The 24618-nt window shown below is 61.0% G+C and overlaps 1 protein-coding gene across 5 annotated transcripts in view; it reads left to right on the top strand.

Annotated features, from left to right (window-relative positions):
• The first annotated feature begins 3424 nt into the window (after nt 1-3424).
• SELPLG (selectin P ligand) overlaps nt 3425-24618 on the top strand; it is a 30171-nt gene continuing 8977 nt past the window's right edge. Inside the window, exons 1-4 of one of the 5 annotated variants that reach the window (XM_036013788.1) lie at nt 3443-3574; nt 9498-10063; nt 10184-10243; nt 10379-11352. In XM_036013788.1, the coding sequence (XP_035869681.1) occupies nt 9503-10063; nt 10184-10243; nt 10379-10864 (1107 nt within the window). In that variant the 5' untranslated portion in view covers nt 3443-3574; nt 9498-9502 and the 3' untranslated portion in view covers nt 10865-11352. Of the gene's footprint in view, nt 3575-6885; nt 7021-9497; nt 11353-14897; nt 14907-24618 lie in introns of those variants that run through there. The other 4 variants (XM_036013787.1, XR_004900365.1, XM_028528773.2 and 1 more) reach the window with 4 other exon arrangements.

The following is a 24618-nucleotide window of genomic DNA, read 5'->3' on the forward strand; positions in this document are numbered from 1 at the left end:
CTATGGTACTACCGAGTTCTTCAGACTGTAAGATGCACGGGACCATAAGACACACCTAGGTTTTCGAGGAGGAAAATAGGAAAAAAATTGGAAGCAAAAAATGTGGTAAAATACTTAATAACATAGGCCACCGCCCCCCATGCCCCCCCACAGTGAGCACAGCAAGCTATATTAGGACTATAAGATGCACCCCCCCTTTCTTCCCAGATTTGGGGGTGCATCTTATTATCCAAAAAACATGGTATTTTCTGAGGACTGATCTCGCCACTGGTGTGAACAGCTCCCCAGTCCGCTGCCCGCCCAGGTGCAGCAGAGGAGCGGCATGCCACCGAACGGACCGCCGCACAAGCACCTTTGGGCAGGCCCTGGTGACGGCTGCCGTGGGGAGACCGTGTGGCACAGGGGTGACCCTTAGGCGTGTGCCCGTACAGGCAGACCTCGCACGTGCTGTGGGTGGGGTTCCAGACCACGGTAACACAGCAAGTCACACGAATTTGGGGGATTCCCTAGTGCATGTAAAAGTTATGTTCACACTCTACTGTAGTCTGTTTGATACAGGGTGCAGCCAAGAGGGGAGCCCCAAAAAGGGATTTGGGATGGGGTCCAGAACTCAAGGTGTCCAGGAAATGTTAGAAAGACATACTCAATGTCCTCCCCCCTTCCCCCTCAGGTGGGAGTCGGGGGAAGGGGCACATGGAGCAGGAACATGCAGGGCTGTTTTGTACAGCCACAGCTTTACAGCTAACCTCTGGCATGGCCATTTAACACATCTGTAACCCTTAACTGGCTGCATAGATATGTTAAATAGTTGTGGCCATGCTCTGAGACCAGGGGATGGAAAGGGACTTCCCCCCAAGATGTAACTGGGGGGCAGGTCCCCCGAATTACAGCGCCTGTGTGAGAGCTTGGAGAAGATTGGTTCCATGACATGGGGCCACCCCTGCCCAGACTCATGATGGCAGCCCAGTGAACTTGGAATAATACAGAAATGCTGGCAGGTGTAACTGATTGTAGGAGGAGTCAGAAATGGGGGCACAGAGGATGACTGGTGCGGGGATTTAAACCCAGACTTGGCAGCCATTGAAGAGAGAGCCATGCGGTTTCGCCAGAGTGGGGACCCGCACAGCTTTAGTAGGGGGAACTGAACCACCATGCGGCTTTAGCAGAGAACCGCCACTTGGCTTTGGCAGAGTGGGGACCCCCCCCCCTCCCTTCAGCTTTGGTGGAGAGAGGAACCCTGTAGTTTTGGCCAGAGTGGGGACCTCTGCAGCTTTGGTGAAAGGAGAACCACGCGGTTTTGGGGTGCTCCCTTTGGCCACGTGGCCTGGGAAGCAGGAGAGACTTTGCCTGGAAGAAAAGGGGTGAAAGGACTCTAGCCAGTAGGCCACAAGAAGGTGCCACGTGGCTTTGGGTTAATTGGAGAGCCTGCCTGGACGGCGGCACAGCTGACGGTGCCAGCGGCCTGAAACATGAACATTTGCTTCTTTTCCGGAGTTCCGGCACCCCGAATTAGGGCAGGGGGAGAAGGAAGCACTGTGGGCGTCTGTGGGCATCCTAAAGGACTTTGATATTTTAATGAAGACATTAGGCCACTACTTTAAGTCTGTATAGCACTCAATAAACATTTCTTTCCTTTTCACAAATCTCTGGCATTGGGAGACATCTTTCCTATAAGGCAGCGGACATAACGAACCCGGGGGGTTCCTTTCGGTAATAGTATAACGTCCACACTCCCCTCGGCCCCTTTGCTCTGTAACCCCTAAAGTGTGCAATAGCATTATGTCTAAAAAACACACCCTGGCTGGTGTGGCTCGGCTGGAGTGTCATCCTGTACACTGAAAGGTCACGGGTTCGGTCCCCAGTCAGGGTGCGTGCAAGAGGCAAATTGATAGTTCTCTCTCATATCAATGTTTTCCTCTCTTTCTCCCACCCTCCCCTCTGTCTCTAAAGCTAATAAGCATGTCCTCAGGTGAGGATAAATGGATAAATAACAACGTCTTAGTTTAGAAATCCTTCACTGCCAAAAAAAAAATATGCCGGCCATCATCGGAGCCTCCAGCAAATTGCAACCTTTTGGAGGCTCTGGCCTCCCTGCTGGTGCTGCTGACCCGTCAGGGGGTCAGTTGCTGAAGGTGGAGGCGGCTGTGGCAGCGTCTTCAAATAAGACAACACCGATTCTTTTCACGAACAATTCCTCAAAGGTCACTCACTGGTCACAGAGCACCACGACAGACACAGCAGCGGGAAGGTCTGAACTCTTGCCAGAATTGCCAGAAATGGGACACGGAGACGAGACGTGAGCCAATGGCACGGAGAGACCTGTCCCCTGCAGGGTCGCCACACGGTTGGTAACCGTGGTAACACACACAGAAACGCAAGTGCACTAACCGAAACCCTCTCCTCAGTGTATCTGGGAAGTGCCATAAACCAAGGTGCAATGACGCGGGGTGCCCTAAAGCGGGGTACAAGAAAGTGAGGTAGGTCGGTACAGGGACCCCACCCAGTGGGGCTGCAGTCTTTCCGTTGAAACGAGCTGTGGGCACGGCAGCCCACGAGCCGCTCCCCACCCCCCACCATCTGAGCCCTGCCTGCGGCCAGGCACGGCCCCTTTCCCCAGAGCTCTGCACCCCGAGGCTGCCCAGCCTTTGCCTGTGCGCCGCTCTGGGCCTGGGCTGCGCCCCCAGCCCCCCCTACCTGTCATCTCGAGTGCCACTTCCCCTTGGAAGAGTCCCCTGACACCCCCTCCCCCACCCAGGTCGGGTTAGGGGCCCCTCCCTGGCTTGCCACAGAGTGCCTCTGTCATCACACAGTGTCACCGTGGTCTGTTTTTTTGACAGCTCCCCCACCCGACCAAGAGCTGCAGGAGGGCGGAGTCTGAAATTGCTCTGCTCTGGATCTGGGCGCATCCAGCCCGGGTCACCCCGGTGGCCCAAACAAACAAGTTGGGAAAGAAAAGGAGCAGGCCTTGCCCCTGTGCACTTGGCAGTCTGAGTCCACTGGGAGGTGCTTGGCTGCGGCCAGAGGGACCCCCTGTTCACAAAGAAGGGCCCCATCAGGTTCGCAAGGTTCAGGGGGGCCTGGGTTGAATACCCCCGCTCCCTTCCTGGGCCAAAAGCGACTCCTGCCCTCTTGCATCTCTTACTCCCTTCCAGGGCGGGGTCCCTTGTCACCGCCGCCCTCCTCAGCTGTGGTGTAATGCTGCGGCCTTCCTCTGCTGGGTCCCCTCGACCGCTGCTCCCCAGATTTCCACGTGGCCCTCTGTGTTTTCATGGTTACCGGAACACAAGCGTGACATCAGGCCCCGCGGGCCCCTGCCTCCCACCCCTACCCAGCACAGTGCACAGTGTCACCGGAGCTGTCACAAACAAGGAGGTATGGGCCGTCACGTGGCCTGAGCAACCACATTCTCGCTTCCGTTTTTCACACTCAGCCGTTGGGCGTTGGCAGGGTCTAGGACCACGGCAGGGGCTGCCACAGCAGGGCCCTGCAGCGTGGGCTGGGTCCTTGTCGCTGAAACAGAGAAGCCACTTCTCTTGGGACCACAAAGCAACTGTCCCATGCTCTACTGAGCACGGTAAGTGCTGGCTGGCTTCTGAAACCACAGGGAGTGGCTGGGGGTACCCCAGGGGCCAGCAGTCCTGCCTGGCAGCTGAGGGCAGGTGGGGGCAGGCCCTGAGCTGTGCCCCTGGGGAGGGAGGGCAACCCAAAAGTCAGGGGCCTTGGGACCAAGGTCTCCCTGGAGTGCGTGGCCTCGTTCTGCTGTCTCCACTGGGGCCTCCTCCCTCCACTGCGGTCTGCCCTCATGGCTTGGGAATATTCTGAATTCAAAAAATTGGAGAAATGGGAAGCGTTTCCCTAAAATCCATCCTACCCCCCTTCCATGGGTAGGATACCGGGGCCCAGACAGTGGAGGAATTTGCTCAGGCGCAGAGCTGGGGCCGGGCCCGGGCGACTCCTAGGAGGGCTGCAGGCTCCGTCCATGAAAACATTGTCTCCACAGCTGCCTTCTTCGTGCTGTTTCATGTTTGTTTATTTTTTTAATCCTCACCCGAGGATATGTGTCTTGGTTCTAGAGAGAGAGGGAGGCAGAGAGAGAGAGGCACTGATGTGAGAGAGAAACCTTGACCGGTGGCCTTGTGTATGCGCCCTGACCGCACACGGACCTCGGGCGCGCGGGACGGTGCTCCAGCCAGCAGAGCCAGCTGGCCGGGGCTCTTTGCGCTTTTTTTTGTTTTGAATAAGATCGAGGAAACGACATATGCTCCTAACCAATGAGTAAAATGTTAGAATTAGGATACTATGGCTAGCAAAAACCCCTCACTAATGACAATACTCTTAATGTGTGTTGGGGTGCTTCAGGGGCAAAAAGGAAAACAGGGGGGCTGGTGGCCCAAGCAGTGCCCCCTGCGCACACACACCATAGACGAGGGTCAGGGCCACGGGTACCTGGGATCCTCCTCCTTCCTGCCCGGACCCTTCGGCTTGCTTCCCCCTCCTGCCTCTGGCTTCCAGTTCCCCAGGCCAAGCCTCTCCAAGCCCCCGGGCAGGGAGCTCAGGAAGCGGCTCCCAGGCCTCGAGCCCCAGGAGTGGCTTGCTCAGGGGGTTCCCTGCGCAGGCCACACTGTAAGTGGCAAATGCCACCACCCAGGCTTGACCGGCAGCCTCAAGAGAGTGAAACTGGGATGTGGGGAGGGCTGGGCAGCCGGCTCCTGGCCGCGCCTCCCGGGAAGCTCGGCCAGGCCAGAGCAGACCGAGGCTCAGAGGGGACAAGCTGCTGCTTTGGGTCGTAGGGCACCCCCCCTCCCAGCGAGCTGGCAGGTCACGCAGAGCCCTTAGACCGGGCCCCGCACGGGGTCGACGCTCCGCAGACACTGGCAGGGTCCGGCAGGGGTGGGGCCTGCTTGAGTGCGGTCATCGGGGTGATAACACGGGTGGGATACTCTGTAGTATGAATTTGGACAGGTCACCTGAAGTGTCACAGGGCGTGATTGAGTGTGCTATTGCTACGTTACAGAATTACACGCTTATGATGTTGTAATAAAGAAGGGGTGTCATTTGTGCCGGACCTGTGTGAGATTTACGAGCCAGAGGAGGCCGAGGCTGTACCCTGCCCCCGGGGCTTCCTCCTGGCCCTGCCTGACCGACAAGGCCAGACTTGTGTCAGAGCCGTCCCAGGGCGGGGGACTTTTCAGGGACACGGCCCTAAATGCAGAATGACAATGAAAGGAGCTAGCCTTTATTGAGCACTTACTATATGCTGAACGGGCAACCTGACCTGCTCACTTGAACCCCCAGCCCCACGCAGGGCAAGTGACACGGTTGCCCCCATGTTCCAGCCAGGAGCCGGGGGCTCAGAGAGGTGAGTTCAGTCGCCTGAGGTCACACAGCTTGCGAACGACAGGGCCGGGACTGGATCTGGTTTGGTGCTGGGTTTGACCCCAAGTTGGGCTAGGCCCCGCCCTGTCTGAGGAGACATAGACCTGCACTAGGACTGGGGGTCTGGTTGGGCGGGGGTGGGGGGCCGTCACCAGGGCCTCGGTTTGACCGACTTGGGGATGTGGAGCCTTCCCCGCTCTTGAAGCTGCTCAGCCAGCACCCCGAGAGGCTCGGTCTTTCGCATCTTAAGGTTCCTAGAACTTGAACTTTGGGACTCCTGGGGTCCAAGGTTCTGAATGGGAGGTCCCGAGTGTCTAGGAGTCCCATGGACATCTTTCCTGAGCCCAGGGTGGCTGCACAGTGCAGGTCCCTGGAGCTCGGGTGTGGGCCCCCCAGAGGGCTGCACACCCCCCTGAGTCCAGCCTGATTTTAGGGCGAAAGATAGGAAATAGGCAGAGTCTGGCCTCCTCTCTTGGGTGAACAGAAGACGAAAAAGACGTGACAGCTCTCTGCCCCGTCTCGGAGCCCCACCCAGCCCTCCTGCCCTGTGCGGCTGTCTTCCTGCCAGCTGTGGACAGACAGACAGACAGACAGACAGGTGGAACGAGGGGCCGGGAGGAAGTGACTCAGAGCCTCGCTTTCCTAATCTGCGTAATGGGCATCCCCGCAGCCAGGGTGCAGCGAAGAGGGAGGAGGCCCCCTCGGGCGATGAGGGGACGACAGAGCCCCCCACCGCCACCCCGCGCAGCGAGGGCTTCGTAATACAGCTTTTGTTGTGTTACACTAGCTTTACTTCAGCAAACGTTCGAGCCACCGCCCCACGTTTCACACCCAGTGCTCGCGCTCTGTCCCCCTCCTTGCTCCCTGCGTGGCCCCCGGACCCACAGGACCCCTGGGAGCCGGTTTCCCTCCCGTTCCGTGGGCTGGGGCTGGCCCGGCCTCAGCCTGGGGCGGCCCCTTCCCTCTGAAGCCTGTGGGGCGGGACAGCAGGCCCCAGGGTGGGGGCAGCAGCTGCTCCCAGCTTGTCTGGGCCCGAGGGGCGTGGGGGCCAGGGCCAGGGGTTTCCAGTGCTCACGTCGGGGACATCCAGGACAAGAAGGTCGCCCTACCCGGGCCCAGGCAGGGAGATGCGGGCTTACCTTTCTTCCAAAAATCCTCACCCGGGGTCACGTCCACTGGCTTCAGAGAGAGAGGAAGGGGCGGGGGGAGAGGAGCATCGATGCGAGGGAAGCATCGGTTGCGTGCTTCCTGTACGTACCCAAGAGCAGGGACTGGACCTGCAACCTGGGTACCTGCCCTGACTGGGAATCGAACCCACAGCCTTTCAGGACACGGGATGACGCTCCAACCAGCTGAGCCACCGGGCCAGGACCCCAGGCACTCGTCTGTTTCCTCAGCAGGCGGGGGAGGTCTCGGCTCTCACACAGGGCCCTGAAGCTTCCCTGACTCCTTGTGGGGGAGGGGCAGGTTGCCACCTCTGTACCCTCCCTGGGTGCACCTGCCCCTGCTCCTCTGCCCACAGGCCCGGAGAGAGCCCCCCCAAACACAATACGCCCTACTGGATGCCAGCCCCGGGGACCTTCCCTGCAGCAGCTCATCCCATTCTTGTGACCATTCTTTGAAACAGTTGTACCTATTCTACAGGTGAGGAAACTGAGGCTCAGAGACCGTGAAGTGACCTGCTCAGGTCACACAGCTGCTAAGAGGTGTCCCCCACCCCCCGCCACTCTGCATGCAGGGGACGGTGGGGATGGGGGCAGGGTGCAGGGCCCCCCTTGGGAACAGACCCTGGCCCCTCCATGGTGTCCTCCCAGCTGCCAGCCTGCAGAAAGAGGGCCCCCCCCCCCCGCCCCCCCGGGCTCTCTCGGAGGCTTCTCCCCACCCCGGAGCTGGTGGGTTGGGCCTTGAGTGTTGGCCCCGCTCGCTCCGCCCCCAGGAAGTGACTGACAGCCCAGCCTTCCAGGAACCGAGAACTGTGTGAGTGGGGGTGGTGGGGTGAGTCTTTTCATAAGTAGGAAGCAAGGCTCTGAGCTGGTGGCTTCCCCCTAAATTCCTCCGCCCCCGGGAAAGTGGGGCCAAGGTTAGGCCATATGCTCTTCCCCCAAGGAGGAACTCCGCCTCCGGAAGGCGGGTCAAGGAGGCAAAGAACACATGTGTGCGCGTGTGTGTGCGACACATGTATGAAGCGCCTAGTGTGAGCCTGGAACTTTTGAATCCACGTCACCTCACTGCATTCTCTCACTAGCCCCATGAGACAGGGACTGTTGGTGGCTCCCATTGTACAGATGAGGAAACTGAGGCCCAGAAAGGCAAAGATCGGTGTGAAGGCCATCCAGCGTGTAAGAGGCTCAGCCAGGACTCAACAGCCTTTCCGTTGGACCCCGTAGTCCGTGTCCCCACCCCTGTGCCCTGCACAGTGCCCAGTACATAGGGAGCTGGCCCTCAAGGTCCTCCTTATCCCTACTCTGCCCTCCCCCTCCCAGCTGGGTTCCCAGCACTCGCCACAAACACAGCGAGCTACGCTCTCCGCCCAGCCTTCCCTCCGTCTGCCCCCACAGCCTTCCTGTATCCTCCCTGGGTTCAAAGCTGAGCTCTGCCACTCTCCAGCTGTGTGTCTTTGGGCAAATTGCTTCACCTCTCTGAGCCTCATCCCTCCTCAGTAAAATGAGGATACCGGTAATTGCAAGGGCCAGCCGTGTCTGATGCAAAGATCAAGAAGTTTGGTTTAAGAAATTATTTTAAGATACGTCCAGACTGGCATTTTAGAAACCAATGGAATTCTCACCAACAGGCGCAGGAGGTCAGGTGAGGCTGGAAGCTGAGGGAACTGTGAGTAAGTCACAGTTACTCAGGGAGTGCTAAGCAGCTGCTCCTCGCGCCGCAGGGAAGGTGCTGGACATCATCCCGGCTCACCCTGCCCCGGGCGCTGTGGCAGGGGTGGCACACGGCGGGAGGGTCCTATGTCCAGGGACCCAGAAATACCCGAAGCCCGCCCTGGAACGCAGCTATCTCCCTCTAAGGCAAGATCCTGAACTGCACAAACCCCAGCTGGGGCCAGGGAGTGCAGGGAGTGTGGGGAGAGAGGGGAGAGAGAAACCAAGGAAGCACGAGCGGTCACAATGCCAAGGAGAAAGACCAGGGAGCTGGCCCGGAGGAGAGGCGCTGCCCTTTTGGACTGCCTGGTCTGGAGGCTGGAGGCAGTGCCAGGACACACGGTGACCTGCCCACAGGCCAGCGAGGGGACCGTCAGCTCCCCGAGGGCAGGGCTGGTCTGCAAGGGTTTTCCTCTGGCCCTGGAGAGCGCAGCGGATGGCTCTGGGCCCTGGGGGACTTACGGGGTAGGGTTTCCGAAAGCATCGAAGTAGCTGCCCTCGGCTGGGGCTCGTGGTATCACCTCATTTCAGCCTTACCACAGCCCCTGAGGTGGGGGCTGCCGTCCCCACGGTGGACGCGAGGACACGGCCAAGGGGGCCCAGACACAGCTGAGACGCTGAGAAGGACGAGAAAAACTGAGCATCTGAGGCGCAGGCCAGGGCCATGTGGGGCGGGAGCCAGGACCGGGGGAGGGGGAGCAGAGGGGCCAGGGTCAGACCCCAAGAGGCCTCAGGAGTCCAAACAGGCAGCTTCATCTTGAAGACCTGAGGTCTCCAAAATCTTTTGCTCGTGGACGCCGTCAGCGGATGAGTCCTTGGGTCTTGTATAAATCGCACACAGGTGCTCCTCTGTTCATGTTATGTTATGAATGCACACACACATAAAAATCAAGAACGGGTGCCATAGAAGTTCACATGGCTAGAAGGGCTAGTATTGTCTGCCTGCACCCCAGTGGACTGCCTTGCCCACAAATAAAAAGCTTCCGTCGAGAACCGTAGGGAGGCGAGCGGCGTCTGTGCGCCGCAGAGAGGCGGGGGAAGCTCCCCCACGTGGACTCATTCCTGTTGATAAACGGTAGCAGCTGCTGTTTGCTTAGGGCCGGCTGTGCGCCGGGCACGGGCTTGGCCGCGAGGGTGCCTAACGCCACGTGTCTGCCCAGCTGCGGTCATCCAGAACTGCAGTCGAGGGCGCTCAGCAAGCCCAGGGGTCAAGGTCCTGATGTCCCCTCTGTCTGTGTCTCCCTGCAGGTGCCATGCCTCTGCAAGTCCTCCTACTGCTGACCCTCTTGGGCCCTGGCAGCAGCTTCCAGCCGTGGGACACCTGGGAAGATGTGGCCAAACAAGCCCCAGGCCACCTGTTTGCCCGGGCCCGGAGGCAGGTGGACCCTGGGGACGATGACTTTGACATGTACGATGTGTCTTATAACACAGACCCTCCAGAAATGCTTGGAAATGATGACGCAGAGGCTGTGACCCCGAGCCCCAACCTCCAGGCTGTGACGGGACTACCGGGGCAGGGAGATACTGCAGGGCCTGGTACTCCTGAGCCGGCCACTCTGGGGGGGGCCAGAGGCGAGTCTGCTGGCCCGGATGCGGGAGGGGCAACCATCGGGGACCTCGGCACGGAGTTTGTGACAGTGGGGATTCCCATCACGCCGGTCTTTCTGCCCCAAAAGCTGGTCACTTCAATCCCTCCCATCATGGAGGCTTCATCCACACAGGGGGCTCCACCCACAGAGCTGGCCTCCGTGAGTGCCCTGTTCATGGGGCCAGCTGCCACGGAGGCTGCGACCACACAACCCGAGGCCACGGAGGCACTGTCCACAGAACCCACGGTCATAGAGGCACTGTCCACAGAACCCACGGTCATGGAGGCACTGTCCACAGAACCCTCAGTCATGGAGGCACTGTCCACCCAACCTGTGGCCACAGAGGCCCTGACCACACAACCCGTGGCCACAGAGGCCCTGACCACACAACCCGTGGCCACGGAGGCCCTGACCACAACGCTAGCTGCCATGGAGGCACTGTCCACAGCATTAGCTGCCACAGAGGCCCCTGACACGGAGGCCCCTTCCACAGAGCCGGCTGCCACGGAGACCCTGCCCAAGGACCCAGCCACCATGAAGGCCCCATCCACACAACCTGCTACCCCACGGGACCTAACCACAGCCCATCCTGTGCCCTCTGACCCCCCCGGGGGCACCGCTGTGGCGGTCAGCACTTCGTCTGGTGGCTCCATCAAACAGCAGGAACTCAGCCAGGCGCTCTCCCCCCGGAGCCCCGTGTCCTCCAGCCCCGCCGGCGGCCTGGACTACATCCCGGTGAAGCACTGCCTGCTGGCCATCCTCGTGCTGGCCCTGGTGGCCACCACCTTCCTCGTGTGCACCGTGGTGCTGGCCGTCCGCCTTTCCCGCAAGAACCACATGTACCCCGTGCGCAACTACTCGCCTACCGAGATGGTCTGCATCTCGGCCCTGCTGCCCGAGGGGGAGGAGGGGCCCGCCGTCACCGCCAACGGCAGCCTGCCCGCCGCCAAGAAGCCAGGCCGAAGGGAAGGGTCCGGGGAGGACCGCGAAGGGGACGACCTCACCCTGCACAGCTTTCTCCCTTAGCTCCCCTGCCCAACCGCTGGAGCAGGACCCCTGTCTCCCTGCTCCCGCCGCTGCCCTCCCGGCCACTGCCACCCACCAGGCTTGGGCCGTGCGTCTGGGCTTCAATGAAGTCCCCCAGGGGTAAAGACCTTAGGGCAGAGCCTCTGGCCGCTCCCCCAGGCCCGAGGGCAGCCGTGGTTTCCCCTCCCTCCTTGGCTGCTGGAGCCTCTCTCTCCTGAACCCAGGGAAGACTCCGGGCCCTGCCCTCGCCCCACAGCTGCTGCCCCCTGGTGGCCACGTTCGTCATGCATTTTGGGGACAGGTACTGAGCAGTGCTGGGCTGCGGAGGCCACTTCCTGCTGCTGCCCCACAGAAGGGCGGCTTGAATTTTCCCAGATACTCCCCCCCAGAGCCCAGGGCAAGGCCTTGCCCTGGAAGGCCGGGGCAGGCTTGGCGAGCCGAAGGCTACACACTTTTCTGACGCTGTGCGGACTGGCAAACGTCCTTCTCCTGCCCTCTCTTGCCTGCCCCTGTGTCGGACTGCAGGGCGGGCTGTCATTTAAAGTGTGGGGCCAAGAGACTTTTCTTAAAGGGCCAGGCAGGAAACGTTTTAGGTGTTGCAAACCACGTGGTCTCTGTTGTAACTTCTCCACCCTGTTTGCATCACATGAATGCAGCGATGGTAATATGTCGTGAATAAATGTGTTTGGCTGAGTTCTAATAAAACTTTATTTATAAACAGGTGGCTGGCTGAATGAGTCTCTGTAAGTTTGTGGACCTGTGATTTGATTTAAGTGCAGGGTGACCAGAGGTGCCAGCTTACCTGAGGCTTTTCTGATTTTGGCCCTGGAAGTCCCACATCGTGGGAAAATGCAGCGCCAGCAAATCAGGGCAGTTGGCCGCCCCCTTTACGTGGCCCTTACCGCGCACGTGCATCGCGGCTCTGGAAGCCCACCTTGATCCTGAGGGTCGGAGCAGAAAGCCAAGGCTTACGGAGGTGAGGTGACCGGCCCCCAACAGTGGCTGAGTGGGGACTCAAGCTCTCGATCCCCTGCCTCCCAGCGCCTTGCAGCCCTCTTCCTACAGGAAGACCCCCCGCCCCCACCCACCCACCCACCTGCTGCGCAAAGGGCATACTGGTCTACCTTCCAGAAAAGGAATAACATTCCTCTCGGGAGACTTTTCTCCTGTAGAAAAAATGTCTCCAATGGCCTCTGTGGGAGCGAAGGACCCCTCCACTCCAGGGTATAACCTGCAAAGGGAGATTTCAGAGAGAGGCTTGAGTCTGGGGGTGCTGGCCGCCACTCATAGAGGGGCCTTGGGGGGAAGGGGGGGACTGGAGAAGGCAGGAGGGGGAGTGGCGGGCAACAGAGTGAGTGGGAGGAGGAGGAATGCCTGTCCCCCCGCCTCCCCGGCCCCGGCCCCACCCTAAGCCTCTAGAACCAGCGTGAAACGCAGGGAAGGTGTGTTCAAGGCGCTCTGGTGGGAGAGGGGTGTCCGCTCTGGTCTGGGGCCGCCCGCCTATGAGAAGCACGGCTGACGCGTTAGGAGCGGCGCGGCACTCACTGCCGCCGCGGGAGCGATCCGAAAATCAGCTGGAGGACCATCATGGGGCTGGGGGCTTGGGGGAACATCTGTGCAGTTCTGCTGGGGTCCTGTTACCCCATCCTTCCGGGCAGGGGGCGGGTTTCTCTTTGTCCTAGGGGTCCTGGAATGCCTGATTCTCTATCCCGTTTCTCAAGGTGCAGAATTTGTCCGTCAGTGACGACAGGTGCTTAAAGCAGCCACCAGGGGGCGCGCGGCACCAGCTCTTGGCGCCTTTGGCAGCCTGGCGCTTCCCCGGGTTCCAGTGTTGGAGGATGAAGGAGAAGGGACGGTGGGGACTGCGAACCCAGCCCGGCGCAGGCGAAGGCTTAACAACTGGCTTCCGTGGTGGATTAGCACCCAAGCCATGATGTGTGGTGCCTGCCAGTTGCCTTGGTGCAAAATACCCCATGGCTGATTTTGAGCAACCAGCCCCTCGTGTGGTAGGTGATAGTGTGAGTAAACCATCTGAACAGCGTAGGCAACAGTCGAGTGTAGTGAGATAAGCAGCAAGTGATGAGCTCTGAGTGCTGAGGACCTTGGTTTTCAGTGCAATATGATCTAACTTACGACACAATGGGCTCCCCAAATACTGAACATTTGACTCTTTGCTCTCCAAGTCCGGCTGGCTCCTGCTCATACACCGCTGTCCCCTTCCTCCAGCCCTGGCCTCCCGCTGCACCTGAATCACCCACTTAACCCATCTAGCAAACACATCCGGAGTGCACACGCCTGCGACACCTCCCCGAGTCCCCGCAAACAGCCCGGGAAGGAGGCACCGGCACCCGCCCCATTTCACAGCAGAGAAAACTGAGAGAAGCCACCCCACCCAGGTCACGCGTGAAGATCTCGGGCCAAGGCCTGAATCCAGACGCCACGTTCTCACCACCACGTCACCCCGTCCCTGAGATCACAGTGGGGTTCTGGGGGAATCCTGTGTCCCAGACCCTCCCCCCTGCTGACCAGCCCCGGCTCCCGGAAGTCCCCATCTGTCACCCTTGGTGGCTCCTGGCTGCTAAAGGGAAGACAGCGAGCGGCACTTGGGAGGGTGACGAAGTGGGACCTGGCTGTCCTTGCCAAGAGCAGGACACAGCAGAGCCGGGGCCTAGGACACAGGGAGATGGCGGGGGACAAGGAGCTGGCCTTTCCTGGGCGGTGACTGCATGCCCGGCCCGGTGCCGGCCCGTGCCTCACGAAAACCCCGTGACGTGGGACAGTCATGGTACCCCGTTTTACTGCAGGGGGCTGAGGTGCAGAAAGCTGGACGCTCGCTCCACCAGGACACCCCGCGAAGCAAGCAGACTCTGCTGACCTCAGCTCTGATGATGACGGGGAAGGAAGGCAGGCAGACAGGAAGTGGGGAGGGGGTGGCATGCTAAGTCTGTTCTGGGCTCAGGCTGGCTTGCCCAGCCGCCGATCTGGGCACAGTTTCCCCAAACCCGTCCTCCATAACCCACCCCCCCCGCTGGCACTCAGCCGAGCCCTGTAACTCGACGGCCGCGGCGTGCCCACGCTGTGCCAGGCCCCGTGCGGGGTCCTCGGATGCCAGGAGAGCAGATGGGGGCCGGCGATGCCCTTCGGGGGCCCATGAGTCTAGAGGGGGAGAGGGATGCAGCACGTGATCGCCCAGACTGTGGCTGGGCCCAGCGTCCGGAGGCGTGGGGCTGGGGGCTCTGAGCGTGTGCGATGTGGCCAGACCTTGGGGGTGGGGTGCGGAGGGGCCAGGAGAAGGTCTGAGACTTGAAAGAGGCGGAGTTGTGGACTTGGGAGGGAAGATACATGGAGGAGGGTGTTCGAGGCACCGAGAGCAGCGCGGAGAGCAGGAGGTGCGCTGGGGGCACGGACCAGGCCTGGTGGGCTGCCGGGAGGAGGGCGAGGCTGCGTGAGGACGAGGGGAGCCCGGGCCAGAGAGGGGGTGAAAATAAAGCACAGAATCGAGAGAGAATTGGGAAGGGCCAGAACCTCTGTGGGTGAGGCACCGCGTGTGAACTCGGGGTCCAAACAGGGTTGACCTTGAAGACACGCATACGACATGCCGCTCCGCCCCCCACCTTGGCGGGCACCGGTGGGCAGGGCGCTGACTGCTGGGGGATTTGGGGGGCACGGCCCACCCAGCCTCTCACAGAAGGTTGTTCAGCAGCTGAAAACGGTGTGTTTCAAGGAGAACGTGGAGGAACGCCACCGTGTGATAAGTGAACTCAGCCTCCGTGTCCTCCTCCGTGACATGGGGTCACAGGGGCGTCACTTTGTAGGGGCGTTGGCAGGGTCAACGTTCCTGTCTTCTCCTGGTGCTCCCCCGAGGACGGAACGAAACCATACGTGTTAGGAAGTCTGGGGGTCCTGGGCTCCCCGGCTGCTGAGTAGAGTCACCTTCCTATGGCCACTAATGTCCACACGGGGCTCTGAGCCGGCGGTCCTCACCCGGAGGGCGGGGGTTGGGCCCCCAGGGGACGTTCAGTAAAGTGCGGAGATCCTTCGGGTTGTCCCTGCTGCGGGGAGGGCCTGGGCTTCTAGTAGGTGGCCGGGGACGCTGCCAGACCCCCCAGAGGGCACCGGACAGCCCCCCACATCACAGGGGCACCTGGTCCCACTGTCCTGCTCCTGCCGCTCAGCACCGAGAGCCCCGCAGAGCTCCCCTCCTCGAAGCTTTTTGGGAACCCAGGGCGGCTTCTGTGTGGCCGTGGGCTTGGTTTCGGAGTATCTGTCCTCTTGGTGGGTGGGAGGAAGGCTGTACCCGTAGCCACCCCAGCTCTTGCCACCCAGAGCCCCTCGGAGCCGGCACCTTGTGACCACGGTCGGCTGGACCAGGCTGCTGCCACCGAGCCCTGTAGCGGGACTGATGTGGTGCTGCTTTGGCCAAGAAAAGAGGAGAGAAGGAGGACCCTGTGGCAGGAGACCAGGGCACCGAGGTGGCGCCTGCAGAGTCCTCTGTCCCGGGCTCGTGGACCCTGCAGGTGGGGGGATGGGGGGCCATGTGCAGGTGAGCCAGGAGCCACCCCAGCCTCAGCCCTGCAAGTTGCGCCCTGCTGTCTAGGAGGAGTTCTTTCCGGAGCTGCTGTTGTCCTGACTCGAGTCCGGCCTTCGGGCCCCCAAGAGGGACAGGCTTCAGGCAATTTCCCCCAGAGTTTCAGCAGCGCCTTGGCGAACGAGCAGGTGCAGTAGGACGGGGGTCCCCTCATCCCGCCAGCCAGAGCTCCTGGCCCCAACCCCTGCCCCACTCAGACCCCCACGTCTCCTGTGGGCAAACGTGTTGGTTGGATGAGGGCAGGGCAGCTCCGCCATCTCTCACTTTCCCTCCGCTCTGGCCCCGCGGACCGTCTGGCTCGTCTTCTCCAGGGGCTCCTGCCCCAGGACCTTGGCACTCGCTGTTCCTGCTGCCTGGTCCTCTTTTCCCCGACGTCCGCATGGCCGGCATCTTCTCACCCCTGAGGACTCCCCTTGAATGTCACCCCCTCGGAGAGGCCCCCTCTGCAGCCGGGCCCCCGTCACCCTTCACAGCTCTGCCCTGGTGACGGTCAGCGGTGACACCGTGGACGCCCTGAGTCTTGCTAGGCAGGTGACGGGCATCTGTCTGTCCCCGTGTTCACTCCTCCGTTGTCCCCGCACGGGGCCTGGCGCACCGCCGGGGCTCAGGAAACCCTGACCGAATGGGCACGTGCTGGGGACGCTTGGCAAGGGCAGGGGACCGACAAAATCTACGTGCCAGGCTCGGAGCTCCAGGGGACCTTCTGGTTAAGGCTTGGAGGGGGGCAGACCTGGTTCGACCCCCCACTCTGCCTGCCAGCTCCCACACCTGTGAAAGGGGGGCAGTGTCCTCGCTCCTCCCGGGGCTGTGGGAGGGTGGAGCGAGCATCCCCGCTTCCAGTGGCCGGCACGCAGCAGCTGCCCAGCGGGTGCCCATCCCGGGGAGACAGGCCTTGGCCACGTGGGGCAGGCGTGGACCCACCGAGGGGCCGCTGAGGCTCCACACCGCCCCCCCCAGCCTCCAAGCCCCGCCCCTGCGGTTTGGGGAGCCAGCCCGGCTGCCGAGCTCTCTGTCTTTTAGCCTAAAATTAGCTCACAAATTCCTTGGCTGCCTGGCTGGTGCTTCCAACCGACAATTCAAACCAGATGTTTCCAGCTGTTGGGGCCCATCCCCCCAGCCAGCATCCACGTGAGTTGTGGCTCAGGGAGGTGGGACTCAGCCACTGTGCGCATGCAGGAGCCACGACGGCTGCGTGGCGGGTGCTGAGGGGGGGTGGCAGGGGTGCCCGGGGGTGGGGGCAAAGTTGGTGGGGGCAAGCCCCCGGGCCTGCACACTCCTCCTGGGATGGGGCGCCCCTTCCTGACGGAGGACCAACCTGTTGGCGGCTGGGGCTGGGGTTGCTAATTGCTCCCTGCCCCCTCCATGCAGCACCCTTGGGGCGCGCCTGCTCTGTGCCAGGGGTTTGCGCGTGCTCCTTCCAGATGGTGTGACAGAGGCTCAGTCCCAGATGTCACTTGTGTTGTTGCTGTAGTTGTTATTATTATTATTATTTAATGCTGGGTGCCAAGGCTCATTGTCTCCTCACAGTAATCCAGGGATAGGGGTGTAATTATTATCTCCATTTTACAGATGAGAAAGCTGAGGCCCAGAGTGGCCGAGGAACTTAGCCCAAGGTCCCACGGCTCCACAGCCACAGGACCCAGCACTCCCTGCAGGGCAGGTGAGCTTGGCTCCTCCTGGGTGGGCCGAACCTCCTTGCTGTCACCCCCATGTGGCCCCGCCCAGGTGCAGAGGGCCGACTCCTCCCGCCAAGAGGAGGTAGTGGAGGTGGTTTGTCGGAGCTCCCCGGAGCCCGGCTCCTGGTCCCTGCTGCGTCTGAAGCTGGCGGTCTGGGCTGGGGACCTGTGTGTGGCCTTCTCAAGGGGGCTTCACGTGGAGGAGCCCCTGCCTCTCTCCAGGGACGAGGAGACCCAGAGCCGTCTCTTGGGCAGGGCCCCGGAGAGAAAGGGGGGGATGGGCATAGGGGGCAGGGGCCTGATGCCAGGAGAGGGAGCGCGGTGCAGGATGTCGCAGCTGCGGGACCTCAGCCGGCCGGCTTCTCCACTCCTGGGCAAAGCCAACCCCCGCCCCCAGGTGCCCACAGAGGCCTTGTGCGATCAGGCCTGGGGGGCACCAACCCTCCTCCCCCGAGCCCCCCCCCCCCCCCCCCGCAGGACTCCCCATGGCCCTCCTGGTGCCTGCAGGGCTCTTCCTCCCACCACCTCCCTGACCCCTGTCTCAGGTCCGGCCGCCCCTTGCCCCAGTGCCGCCCTTCCCTGCTCGGGTTCCCTCCCCGCCCTGCCGCCATCTGCCCTGTCACACACACACACGCTGCCAAGTTATCTTGTCATCGTCTTCCTCGTGGGGATGGGGGGAGGGGAGGAGAAAGGAATGCGGGAGGGGGCAGCAGAAGGGGAAAAGATGGGACAGAAGGTCTCCGTGGAGAGTGAGCGGGGAGAGCAGCGGAGGTGGGAGGGGCATCCTGAGTGTTCGGGGGACTTAGGACCCCGAAGTCCAGCTCCAGGCCCTCCCCACTTCTTACTCCTGGCCAGCCCCGCTCCTCAGAGATGGGGGAAACCCCCCCTTTGCCGACAGACCTGCAGAGGGAGTTCGGGAGCATCACCTCCATTCCCTCTCACGAAGGGGGTGGGGGTGGACTGGGAGAGCCTGGCAGTGGGGGCTCCCGGGGACCCCGGGGGCAGGGGGCACTGGCGGGGCAGGAGAGGAGGCCGGGTCTGCAGGGGGTGGTGCCTGTTTACTTACATTCCCGCCCTCCCCTCCGCGGTGGCTCCCACTCGGGGTTGCTGCAGCCGCTGCTCCCGGCACAGGCCCGGGTAATGTAAATGTTTACCAGGCTGCGCACAGCTGGACGGGCCACCGCCGCCGCCACAGCAGGCCGGAGGTCCTGTCAGCTCTGGTCCCCCCACGACGCCCCCAAATGAGAGGGCTGCGGGCTTCTTTATTTTTCCTAAGAGAACTGTTAGTGGGGCCCCAGCCTGTGGACGCACGCACGTCTGAAGAACGCACCCTGGTGTTTCCACGCGCCCATGACACCACCACCCAGTGCGGGTGTCCCACGCTTCCAGCCCCAGAGGCCCCCTGGCGCCCCCTTCTGGTCAGTACCCAGCACGGGTGACTGGTTTTTGGACTTCCGTCCCCAGAGCTTAGTGGTGCCTTTGTCGTAGAACCATGTAGCTGGAGTCGCCCGGTGAGAGTGTCCCTTTGGGCCTGGTTTTGAGCCTGCGGGGTTCGCCCCCGCTGCTGCACCCCTTCCTCTCGCTGCTGAGAAGCATCCCACCAGGTGGGCGCGCCATGGTCTGCCCGTCCGGCCTTCTGCGGTGGGCATCTGAGTTGTTGCCAGTTTTGGGGGGTTTTTTCCTCCCGTGGTGGATGAAGCAACCACGCACATCTTCGCTTTTGGGTAGCTGTGCGTTTTCCTCTCTCTTGGGTAAGCAGACCTAGGAGTCACGTGGCTGGGTCGTCACGGAAACGGCCGGGTAACGCCACACAACCTGCCCTACGGCCCTCCCGGCTCCAGAGCGGCTGGGTGTTTTCTCTGCCATCAGTAGCGGGCGAGCACCCCGTAGTAGTTTTCGGTGGGTGGAGGGGGGGGGCAAACGGGTGGAACATTCACTTAGAATCCCAGGATGACAGAGTTTGGAGGGGGAGCCGCTGCTACCGGGAAGGGAAACTGAGGCTCTGGGCCCACGGTGCCTGAGGGGCAGAACCAGGGGCTAACGCTCCGCATGTCCAGGCTCTGACTGCTCCCTCCTGAGAACGCATCAGCACCCAGCCTCGTCTCCTGGGAGGGGCCTGCACTGAGCCCTCCCACACCTCAGGGCCTTTGCAAGCGCTGAGCCCTCAGCCCGGGATGCGGTTCCTCCTGCTCCTTGTGGGATTCCCCTCCTCCTGCAGGTCTTCGTCCAGACGCCTCTCCAGGTGCCCCTCTAAAGCTACTCCCCCCCATCCTTTTCACACCCTCAACAACATTGTGTGGCATTGAATTATCTTCCCAATTTGCCAGTTGACTAGTTCTCCTCTGTCTCCCCTGCAAGGAGGCCCCTGAGGCAGGAGCTGGAGCAAACTAAGGTCGGTGCACCCCCTCCCCGGGGCTCTGTTTCCCAGCTGTAACTCGGGCGGCTTGGACTAGGGTCCTTCGGCCACTGGAGGAAGTTTACGGAGCACCTGCTATGTTCCAGGCACTGGTGCTAGGGATGCACGGACAGAAAAGTCCCCAGTTCTGGGCCCGAGAAGTGGACAGTGTGGAGACACGTGCACACAGGCCGTTACAGCCCCATCTGCTCGGTGCTCTGAGTGCGGAGTCTGGGGTGCAGGAACTTAGAGGAGGCCACTGATCTCTCTTCGCAGAGGCTGGAGTTCAGGGAGGGCTTCATGGAGGTGGCTATGACTGAGCCACAAGATGTGCAGGGAGGTGGTCAGGGTCAGGGTCAGACTAGGCGTGGGGAATGCAGAGGATGGTGCTGCGGGCAGAGGGAACGGCCTGCGCAAAGGTGTGGCCTGTCTCGTCCACAGCTCTCCCTGCGCCTGGCAGGTGGGAAGAGCTGAGAAATAAGCAAGCATCCCGCATGGACAGATGGGGAAACTGAGGCCCAGGGAGGTTTCACAGCACACCTGGAGCTCTGTCTTGCCTGGATGAAGCCCACCCGGCCTCCCTGGAGCACCCAATGGGAGGCTGCTCCATGGGTGTCCCTCTGGAGGCCAAGCCTGTGGGGCCGCAGCCCCGGCCTCTTGGGCCACATGAAAAGCTTGGGCTATTTTTCTCCCAGAGCACGGGCCCTGGTGGCCCCGGGAGCTATGTAATTAGAGGGGGCTCTGAGCGCACAAGAGGCTGGAGCTGGGGGTTGTGGTGGACCAGGCACCCCCCCCCGCCCCCGCACTGGGCTCAACAGGGAGGACCCTGGCCGAGGCTTGAGGCGGGTGGGTTTGGCCCTCGCCCGCCCTGTCTCCTCGGCTGCGGCTGCTCAGCAGGGCGGGGGGCACCGCTGCTAATTGCATGTTAGGCACAGGGTGAGGCCTGAAGGCTGGGCAGAGGGCCCGCTGCTCTGTGCCTCCGAAATTACAGGCTGCAAATGGGTGGCCCGGCCCGCTGCCCGCCACAGGCCTGCCTGCGCCCCGTTGGAGCCGTGGTAGTTCAGGCCACAGGGATCATCCAGCCGGGCCCTGGAGCCGGGCTCCTAGGACCAGAGAACGGGGGGTGGTGAGACCCTCGGAGAGGACAGGAGTGGCTGGAACAAAATCTCAGAGCGTTAGGTTGTCAAAATGCAGGAATGCAAGGGTGGAGGTGAGAGTGGCCATTGACACAGTGACAAGCATTTATTGAGCACCTCCTGTATTCCAGGCACTGTCTTAGATGCTGGAGGTAAGGCAGTGCACAAAACGGGCAAAATCTGTGGTCCCCGAAGATCTGACTCGTCTCTTACTCAACAATAGTCTTTAGGAGCTGCCGTGGAGCTGCTGGGTTCCCATCCACCTCAGGGCCTTTGCACGCGCTGTTCTCACCACGGGGGGTTCTCTGGCATCGCTGCCTTCCTAAATACCTCCTCCTCCTCCTCAGCTCTGCAATCACTTCCTCATGGAGGCCTCCGTGACCTTCGGGATCAAACCAGCCCCCCCAAGACTAGCCTCCCTCGACCCCTCAGGCGTCTCATCCCAACTCTTAGCCCGGTTTGCAGTTAGACATTCACTTGTTTGTTTTCTTACTCACGGCAGGTCTCCCCTCTGCTCTGTAAACTCCGTGCCTCTGTTTGCTCGTCACTGTCCCCCAGGGCCTGGTTCTGGGCTGCTGGCTGCGCAGTAAACGCTGGAAGAAATGATCGCAGAATGAAGAAAACGTAGTGTCAGCGTGCTGGAAGCTTCGTGCCGGCAGGCCCGGGGCAGACAACCCTGCGTTTGGCGGCAACCCAGAGAGGGGCAGCGATGAGTCCCGCCCCCCGACCCCCCAGGGATGAGGGAGCTGGGGCTGGTGCTCCCGGGTGGGTCCTTCCTGTTTCCATCGGGGACCCACGTGCTTGCTGTTCCAGCCCCAGGTGGTGGGTTGGGGCTGTGGGTCGGCTGAAGGAGGCCGTGCGTGTTGACATGGGCAGACAGCCCTTGAGCGGGGCAGAGCCCCTGGTGGCGGGGGTCACTGGCCTGGCCGTGTCACTTCCAGGGAAGACCCAGGGGCTGGTGCAGGAGGAAAGGGCTATGATCCTCGCCACGCTGCTGGAACTCAGGAGGTCACCCCACCGTCAGCCTCAGTTTCTGCACCTGTCAGGTGGGCTTCCTTTCATCTTTCGCCGGCCCCGCAGCACTCACGGAGCCTGCACAGAGGTGGGCTCGATGGGAGGAGGAGCAGCCCCAGGGTTTGGAGGGTGGATGATTCCGGCTCCCCAGGGAACAGGGACCAGTATGCAACCACAGTGTGGGGGACGGAGTGCTGCCCCTTCCCCAGAGAGGTCCGAGTCCCAGCCCCTGGAACCTGCGAACATGAATGCGTCACCTTCCATGGTGAAAAGGGTTTATTTGCAGGTGGGATTACGTCGAGGTCCTTAGATGGGGCAATTGTCCTGGACGATGGGGGCGGGCCCAGTGTCATCCCCAGGGACCTTAAAAGTGGAAGAGGGATTGGAGGAGTGGACCAGAGGTGGCAGAGTGACAAGCGCACAGGCCACAGCAGCCAGCCGTGAGACACAGGAAGGGGCCCGTGAGCCGAGGAAGGCGGGTGGTTTCTGGAGGCTTAAGAAGACAAAGCAGCCCTGGCTGGTATAGCTCAGTGGATTGAGTGCAGGCTGCGAACCAAAGCGTCGCAGGTTCGATTCCTAGTCAGGGTACATGCCTGGGTTGCAGACCATGACCTCCAGCAACTGCACATTGATGTTTCTCTTTCTCTCTCTTTCTCCCTCCCTTCCCTCTCTAAAAATAAATAAATAAATAAATCTAAAAATAAAGGAACACTAGGAAACCACCCTGAATCTCTCCACACATCAATGACTTAAAAAAAAAAAAAGAAGAAGACAGAGACACAGCACTGGCCAGGGTGGCTCAGTTGGCAGGAGTGTCATCCTGCAATTTAAGGGTCGTGGCTGTGATTCCCGGTCCAGGCATAGATGATCCCTGGTCCCGGCAGGTGCAGGAGGCCATCAGTTGATGTTTCTGTCGCACATCAATGTTTGTCTCTCTCTCTCCCTTCTTCTCTCTCTAAAAGCAGTGAAAAACAGACCCTGGCCGGTGTGGCTCAGTGCATCGAGCACCGGCCTGTGAACCAAAGGGTCTCCAGTTGGATTCCCAGTCAGGGCACATGCCTGGGTCGTGGGCTGGGTCCCCAGTAGGGGGCGCATGAGAGGCAACCACACACTGATGTTTCTTTCCCTCTCTCCCTTCCTTCCCCTCTCTCTAAAAACAAATAAATACAATCTTTAAAAACTAAAAATAAAAGCAATGAAAAATATGTCCTCAGGTGGGGATTTAAAAGGAAAAAGGCAAAGAGGCAGATTCTCCCCTCTCCTCACCCACCCTCGCAACCCCGGGGATGCCAGGATGAATGCAGCGAGGCCGACACCTTGCTGCAGCCACTGTCGACTTCTGGCTGCCGGATGTAGGAGAGAGAGCAATGGGGGAAGAGAGGGAAGCGGGGACAACTGTAACTGAACGACCATGAAAATCAATCAATCAGTCAATCAACAAACCACAAGTGCTGGTGAGGCTGTGGAGGAATGGTGACCCCGGTGCACTGTTGGTGGGAGTGCAGACTGGTGCGGCTGCTGTGGAAAACGGTGTGGAGGGTCCTCAAACAACTTAAAATGGATCTGCCTTTTGACCCAGAGAGGCCACTGCTGGGATTATACTCAAAGAATCCCAAAACACCAGTGCAAAAGGACCTTTACACCCCAGTGTTCATAGCAGCATTATGTCCAATAGCCAAGTGCTGGAAACGGCAGTCGGTAACTGAGTGGGCCGAACAACTGGGGCGCATCTACACAGTGGAACACTACGCAGCAGAAAGGAAGAAGGAGCTCCTGCCCTTCGTGACAGCATGGGTGGACCTGGAGAATATTGTGCTGAGTGAAATGAGCCGGTCAGAGACAAATACCCTATGATCGCGCCTATAAAGAGGAACCTAATGAACAAAAATAAACTAACGGGGAAAGGAGAACCACAAGCCTGGGGCCCTGGAGCGGACTGACGGGATGAGGGCGGAGAGAAGGGGAGGGGACGGACTAAAGAACACGCGTGAATGACTCACGGACACGGGCAACGGGGCGGGGACTGACTGTGGGGGTGGGGGTGGGCAGGGTGGGGGAGAGCAAAGGGGCAAAAATGGGGACAACTGTAACAGAATAACAATAAAATGTACTTTAAAAAAAGAACCGTGGCAGAATAAATGTGTGCTGTTTGAAGCCGATACGTGCGTGGTGACTGATAGGTTGCGGCAGCGACGATAAACCCAGGCACCGGGCCTCTGGCCGAGGCTGCCCAGCGCGCTCGCGCCCTCCGTCTCCCTCCTCAGAGGCTTTGTGTGGGGCAGGATTTGAACTCGGGTCTACCTGCCTCTGGGTCCCGTACTCCTTGCGGGAGCTGCTCTGCCCCCAAAGGAGGAGCACAGAGTGGGCCCTTAGGCTGCATGAACGAGGGTCTGAGACCTCAGCGGGGCTCCTGCGGACTCGCCCAGCCCCCGTTACCCTGCAGCCGCTCCGCCCCACGCACTCGGGGCTTCCACCTGCAGCGCCTCCTCCCGGTCAGAATCCGCTAGTTCACAGCCAGGGCCCCTGGGACCACATGCCTGCCTCGCTCTCTCTCTCTGTGGGCCTCTCTACTCTGGGGTCCCTGAGCCCTTGGCCCGGCCTCTCTCCTGCCACGAGCCCATTTTTGTTTTGCGAAAGAGTAACGTTTGCACGTGTCCTTCTCCCCGGAAATCTTCGAGCTCCCCGGGCGCTGGGCTGAGTCTCGTTCGCCTCCGAGGCCTGCCTGGCACGGCGCCTGGTGCGCTGTAGGGGTTCACGAAGCACACCTAGAACATTCCTCTGCTGAATGAATGAATGAATGAATGAATGAGGGCATGAAAGAACGGATGCAGGGCCCACCGACCCACTGGACCCCTCGGGCCAGCCAGAGGCTCTGGTTCCGGCTCCACCACCGACCCGCCTCAGTCCCCTGGTTGAGCCCCTGGAGCTCACCCTGCCTCACTGTC

This window comes from Phyllostomus discolor, chromosome 13 (genome assembly GCF_004126475.2).
Source record: "Phyllostomus discolor isolate MPI-MPIP mPhyDis1 chromosome 13, mPhyDis1.pri.v3, whole genome shotgun sequence".
NCBI lineage: Eukaryota > Metazoa > Chordata > Mammalia > Chiroptera > Phyllostomidae > Phyllostomus > Phyllostomus discolor.